General features: G+C 49.2%; 1 protein-coding gene across 2 annotated transcripts in view; it reads left to right on the top strand.

Moving 5' to 3' along the window:
- Positions 1 to 398: 398 nt before the first annotated feature.
- Positions 399 to 7,066, top strand: part of Meox1 (mesenchyme homeobox 1) — a 17,987-nt gene continuing 11,319 nt past the window's right edge. The window contains exon 1 of one of the 2 annotated variants that reach the window (XM_021213513.1): positions 399 to 1,236. In XM_021213513.1, coding sequence (XP_021069172.1) covers positions 774 to 1,236 — 463 coding nt within the window. In that variant the 5' untranslated portion in view covers positions 399 to 773. The remainder of the gene's footprint in view (positions 1,237 to 7,066) is intronic. The other variant, XM_021213514.2, reaches the window with a different exon arrangement.

Raw genomic sequence — 7,066 nt, 5'->3', positions numbered from 1 at the left:
AGACTTGGGGAATTTTGTTAACAAGGCAATAAAAATAACTTTATTGTGTTACCGGGAGGTGCTCAAAAAATCTCATGTGTGTGTGCGTGTGTGTGTGTGTGTGTGTGTGTGTGTTCAAGAGCATTTGCTCTCTCTCTCTCTCTCTCTCTCTTTCTCTCTCTCTCCTTAAAAAAAAAAAATAAAACAGACAATGTTTCTTTAAAAGTCTACGCCTGCAAATGCCATTAGATGTGGGTATACGGTTTCTGATGATAATGCTGCCTGCTCGGGTTTTGGTTGGAGGGGACCTTGTGTCGGTGGGTTGACCCCTCCCTCTCCTCTCTCACATTTCACTCCAAAAATTTGTCACTCTCTCCCCACCGCAGGATTTAAAAGTCTGTCTCAGCATCGGGTCCAGCCCTCTGCAGGCACTCATTCACTCAGGGTCCCCTGGAAGGGCTTGTCAGTATGGGTGGGTCCAAGGTAGGACAGTCAAAATGTTCAGCACGGTAGGAAACAACTCCGTGCCCGAGGGACCCCAATAGTCAGCGTGTGTCAGGGGCAGGAAGGCAGCCGTGAAGCCTAGACAGGTGTGGACACGCACATGTGTGTTCCTGGCCACGTGTTTGTGGACTTTGAGGCAAAATTTTTGTTTTGGTTCCTAGGGTAAAGTTTCCGTTCAACATTTTCCTCTACTGTTTAATTTTTTTTTTTTTTTTAATTTTAAATTACAAAACTCTGACTAGAAAAAGTGTAATACCTTTGAACGGACTGGGGCAGGCAGTGGACAGCAGATGGATCCGGTGGTCAACAGCTGCGTGAGGAACCCCCAGCCCCCAGCCCCCATCTGGGGCTGCCTTCGAAACCCCCTCTCGGAAGATAGCAGCGCCTCAGGGCTGTCCCATTATCCCCCAACCCCGTTTTCCTTCCACCAAAAATCAGACTTCCCAGCGACAACAGCATACCCTGACTTCTCTGCTTCCTGCCTGGCAGCCACCCCACACAGCCTGCCCCGGACTGAGCGAATCTTCAATGAGCAGCATCCTGCCTTCCCACAGACCCCTGACTGGCACTTCCCCATCTCAGAAGCTGGGCAGAGGCTCAACCTAGGCCCAGCTGGGAGCGCCAGGGACATGGGAGCCGGCAGCCCGGGCCTGGTGGATGGCACAGCAGGCTTGGGGGAGGATTGCATGGTACTTGGGACGATCGCCAATGAGACGGAGAAGAAATCATCCAGAAGGAAAAAAGAGAGGTCAGGTAGGTGATGGAGGAAGATACTGTTCCTTGCTGTGCACGTTGATAGCCCTCCCTGAACCTAGGGGCCCTTACTGTAAACTTCAAAAAGTGTTGTCTACCTTACTCAGCCGTGGGAGAAGGGACCTATATTGGGGGTGGTGTGTTTTGTTTTGTTTTGTTTTCTTCCAGTTTTCCTGGGTCTCTGCAAAGAATGTGTGTGAGAAGTGACATACGGGGTCAGGAAGGATTTGGAGGGTACATGGGATGGGTTCACACTGGTGAGGTCTCTTCCCAAAGCTAGGCTGCCTCAGGCTCCAAATGGTCCCAGAGCCATAGCTGGAGCTTGTCATTCAGCTAAGACAGAGGTTTAGGGGTTAGGGCTGGGTCTGGGACTCTGGGTGTCCACCCTAAACCAGGACCCTATATCAGGAGCCCAGAGACAGAGGAGCAGGGCTATGGCAGGGATGGGACGGGGAGGGGGAGAGGCATGGGGGGAGAGGGAGAGTGGGGTCTGGGGCAAACTGCCCAGAGGTAATCACCATGAAAAAGTGGTGCTCAGACTTAGGGGACAACTCAGCTTGATAAGGTCAGGCCTCAGGGAAGCCCGTGCCACTAGGAGAGTCCTCTTTAGGGACCACAGCAGCCTTGGGGGAGGCAGAGAGGCAGAGGCAAGTGCAAGGCCAGCGCTGGCAGGAGGTATGGTAAAGATGGCTACTGAGGCTGGAGGAAAAAAATCACAAAGCCTGTCTCTCCTCTCTGGGCTCCCCCTCATCTTCCCATGAGGCCCACCCACCAGCTTTTGTCTGGTTCCCTGCCTCCACTGCTCCCACCTTGCCCAGAAAAGGCACTGCCCCAGCCCTCCCCCTGCCCTCCCCCCCCCACCCTGTTGTGCTCCTGATAGGGAATGTCCACTGACTTAAGGAGGACCTTTCTGGGACTAATCAGAAGAGGGCCTGAGGGATGGGGCACTAATTAATTGATAGAGGAGAACTTGCTAGGCTTCTCTTCCTAAACCTTGACCCAGTGTAGTGTCGGAGTATCATCCACCTTTTACCTGGCACTAGCTCCTAGAAAAGAGGTCTTGTCTCCGGGGAGCTCAGGCTGAGAGTTAGGGGAGACCTTCGGGCTGTGGTTTGAGTTGGGAGGAAGAGGAGAAAGCAAGAGGATGAAGGAGAGGAGTTCCAAATGGTGGGAGCTACAGACAGCAGGTTTTGTTTTTTTGGGTTTTGTTTTTTGTTTTTTGTTTTTGTTTTTTGAGTCCCACAAGTTTGCAAAGTGGGTCTGCAAGTTTGTTGGCATCTCCATTCTGCATGTGTGTAAAAGAACAGGGTACCAGACCACTATCCCCATGTTTTTCTAACTCTGAATCCCACACCTTCCTGCACGGTCCTCAGATGGTATTTGATGCCCAGGCTTGCTGGTCCCTCTGGATATACTGACAATGGGTGGTGATGTTAAACAGTGTATCCTCAAGGTTAAAGAGAAGAGGTTTAAACCTCAGCAGGTAGGACCGGCCATTCTGAGTAACTCAGCTGGAGAGCCCACTGGGCTATTTGGATGGGTAGAGCAGGTGCTGGCCCCTCCCACTAGGCCACAGCTCTCTCCTTGGCAGTTGCTGCCACTCTAGCTCCTCCAGCTCTGCTGGCATCTTGCAGCATCTAGCCTCTTTCCAGTTGACTTGCTGGAGGGCTGAGGGCATAAGGACGGGATCTGGGAGATTGCTGGGTTCAAGCAAAATCTTTCACTATCCCAAGTCTCCACAGAACCCAAATGGGCAATCTTCCCTTTTGGCAGGAAGCCAATAGCATCACTTTGGGGACTTGAGCATGCACGTGGCTCACCAGAAAGTCAGCCTCTGACCTGGAAAGACTCCCACGCATGGGGGTTGGGGGGCCCTGGGTCCTCTCACTTAGGGCTCCTCCAGTTCAGCAGTGGGAACAGACAGCAGGAGTGGGGCCGTGAACTCACTTTCCCTCCATCCCGTGCAGCCCGGTCAGTGGGGAGATCTTTATGGCCCAGGTGCAATCGTGTGTCTGCCGTTTGGAATTTAACTGAGGAGGAAGGAGGAGGCAGGTCAGCTTCCTAAGAATCTCACGAGGGAGGCTCACAACTGACTGCAGAATCTGGAAATCTTAAGCGACAAAGCCTACAGAAAATGCCTCACTACCCCAGGATCTTTTGTCATCCCCAGATCCTCTAATACTTTCTGTTGCTGTTGTTCACTGTAGATTACTGTGAGGGATCCTGGGAAGCCAATCTAGGGCCTGGTACACACCTGGCGAGCTGCATCCTCATATATTTAATTTTTATTCTTATCTGATTTGTTTTGTTTTGTTTTGTTTTGTTTGAGGCAGAGTCTCAAGTAGCCCAGGTGAAACAATGTAGCCAAGGCTATCTTTGAACTTCTTGATGTTTTTAATCTCTCCTTCCCAATGTACTTGAACTTATCTTGACTGCTGGGATCTGGGTGCCTCATCCAAGTCCCCATGAGGCAGCCCAGGAAGGTGGACTAGCCTGGACCACTGTACTTCATTGTCAGGTAGATGGAGGGACAAGGTCACTGCAACTCTGGAGACATTGTTACATTCTTGCAGCCTCTATTTCTCCAGTTGAAAAATGGGGATGTAACAATGTCGCTTACCACCTAGAGCATTCGGGAAGGTTAAGTACAGTAAATTGAAGATTTCACATTGCATCAGGTACATTATAAAACTTTGGTAGCAGATATTTACATTACAATTCATAATAGTAGCAAAGTTACAGTTATGAAGTAGCAACGAAAATAATTTGATGGTTAGGGGTTCACCACAACATGAGGAACCATATTAAAGGATCGAAGCATTAGGACAGTTAAGAACCACTGCTTTAGAACATAGGATGAGGGGAGCTGTGGAAAGGGTGGGGATGGAGCTCAGAGGGCAGAGAAATCTCCAGGGTTTGGCCCTCAATACTTCATAAATAAGATGGTGTACTGAATACCTGGAATCCCAACACCTAGGAAGTGGAAGCAGGAGAATCAGAAAGTCAAGATGGGTTTTTTTATTTTTATTTTTTAGCTTGATAACATTCCAGGCCAACCTGGGGTACATGAGACCCTGTCAAAAATTAATAAATAAAATTTTTTAAAAAGCTTATATTCAGGCTGGTGAAATGGCTCAGTAGGTAAGAGCACCCGACTGCTCTTTCGAAGGTCTGGAGTTCAAATCCCAGCATCCACATGGTGGCTCATAACCATCTGTAACAAGATCTGACGCCCTCTTCTTGAGTGTCTGAAGACAGTTACAGTGTACTTACATATAATAAATAAATAAATCTTTTTTAAAAAAAAGCTTATATTCGTATATTGGTGGGGATAGTACACTTGAATATTCCAGATATAGTGTCTCAGAAGTTCCTGGGTGGGACATGTGAATTTCTTACAATCTCTTGGTCCTAAAACCCAGTAGTGATCAATTAGTGCTTCAGTCCGAGCTGTAGATAGAGATAGATGTGCAGGGAGGTAGGGGAGGAGGCTGGCCCGGGAGGCTCCAGCCATGGACTCTGCACCCCTCGCCAGTACCAGTGCCCCCAGTCCCCAGCCTTCCACCTTGCTCTCTTTGGAAGCTGAAGCCGATTCTCTGCAGTAAAGGATCATAAAAGCCGCGCGCCCCTCCCCCACCCCGAGAGGTCTCGGGAGACCCGCAGTGCAATCTTATTTTGCCTACCCCTAACCCTGGCCAGGGGTGTTGAAGACCCCTACTGGCAGAGACAGCTGCAAACCCACTGCTGTTTCCCCCTAAGCTGTCAGGCTTCTACTGTAATCATCTTTAATTTATGGGAATGGGGGATTTGTCGGCGACTTCCTGGCGGGGGTTCAAGGGGAGGTTGCGTGTGACCAGCTCGGCTACCGGGAAGCTGCCCCGCTGCCTGGGAGTAGCACTGGATGCCCTGCGTCCCAGTGCCCCTAACCTCAAACTGCCAAGCAGAGCCTTTGTCAGCCCCTGCATCTTTCAGCCTCCTTCAGTGTCTGGTCCTGTGTCTCTCCTGGTCCTAATTCTCCCCTTTGAAGTCTGATCGCCATTGCCCTGCACAACTACCCAAACCTTCATTATTCCTATCTCCCCCCTCCCCTCTCTCTGTCCCCTCTTTCTCCTCCCCGCCCTTCCTCTCTTTCACTCTTTCTCCTCCCCTTTCTTCTCTCTCCCCCACCCCCTTCCTACAGAGCCACAACTAGTACTGATGTCCCCACACATTGTGTCTTTCTTCTTTCCTCCCTGACTTTGCCATTTTTGCCCTGGTTCCCTTCCCCACAATCTACATATTTTAATATCCAGGTCAAAAAACCACTTTTCTGATCATATTTTCTCCCTGTTTGAAACCTATGGTTATAATTGTACACAGCGTCATTTCATGACAGCTACTGTCAGGAAGCTTCACACACCTCAAACCCCAGCAGAGAGGAGGAGGGTGGCAGAGCTGAGGCCAGCCTGAGCTCCTTAGAGAAAGCTGTGTCAAAACAAACAGGGAAGCTTCAGACTGTAGTATGGTTTTAGGGCCCGAGCTGGTTTTTCTGGCTGTAGCTTGCAATGTCATAGAGGCTTGACTAAGATGTCTTAACGTGGTTGATCTTTTGAGAAATCTTTCTTCTTCTCGTGGTCCAAAACACAGAGCATAAAACCTGGCACTGTTACAGTTCTGAAACGACCTTTTGTAGCAGCCAACCACAGATCGACTGCCGAGAACGGATTTCCAGAACTGTTTCATCTTGCAAAAACAGAGCTTCTCTTGGGAACAGGTCCCCAAACCCCTGGCAGCCGCCTGCCTCTCTCTCAGTAAGAGTTTGGGTGTTGTAGGTAGCTCTCTCATACAGGGACTCAGAGCTGCGAGGCCAGGACTGGTGTCAGGTCCATACTTGCCCAACCAGTCAGTCCTCAAGTCTCATTGATATTGTAGGACATGATGTAGGACATGATGGGGAGATGGGGGTTTCTTCCCTTTAAGGCTGAAATGCATTCCGTTGTGGGCTTGCACTACACTTCCCTATCTGTTCATCTGTTGATGGACACTAGGCTGCTGCTTCCCTCTCCAGGCAGGTGTGAATACCTCCTCAGGAAATGGGTGAACACACATCTCTCCGAGCTTGTTCCCACTTTTAAAATTTCAGATGTTTACCTACAACTGTAACTACTGGATCATATTCTATATTTAGTTAAAAGATGTGTGTGTGTATGTGTATACCTGTATCTATATGTAAAGCAGCCAGAAGAGGGTGTCAGGTCCCCCAGACTTAGAGTTCCAGGTATTTTCGTGATGCTTGGCTTATTATCCTGAGGCTGGGATCCACACTTGTGCACAGCAAGTACTCTTAACAGCTGAGCCATCTCTCTGGTCCCTAGGTTTAACTTTCTGAGGACCCCCCCCCCATACTGTTTGTTTTAGCAGGAGTTCCATTCTACAGTTCCCCACATAGTACATCGTGAGGGTTCCGGTTCTTTCACATCTTAGCCAATCCATTTTATTTTCTGGTTTTGTTTGTTTGGAAACCTCCCTCCCTGTGCGTGGGGTGGGGTTGGGGCACAGGGCTGTCACAGAAGCCATGCAGAAGCTGGAGGACAACTCACTGGAGTTAGCTCTCTCCCCTGTTTGTTTTTGCTTTTGTTATCTATATTCTTGGGTTTATACCAAAGAAGATATGGCCAAATCCAGAAGCAAAGAGAGTTGACCTGTGGGACAATTATATTTCTAGGAGTTGTATTTAGGTCTTAACCTATATATATAGTTCATTTTTATTTGGTGTGAGGAAAGGATTCAGTATCATAGGTAAGGATTTAGCAGCGTGTGTGTGTGTGTGTGTGTGTGTGTGTGTGTGTGT

This window comes from Mus pahari, chromosome 14, assembly GCF_900095145.1.
Source record: "Mus pahari chromosome 14, PAHARI_EIJ_v1.1, whole genome shotgun sequence".
Lineage (NCBI taxonomy): Eukaryota > Metazoa > Chordata > Mammalia > Rodentia > Muridae > Mus > Mus pahari.
Note: the sequence above shows the minus strand (reverse complement) of the source record. Positions and strands in the feature narration are given on the sequence as shown.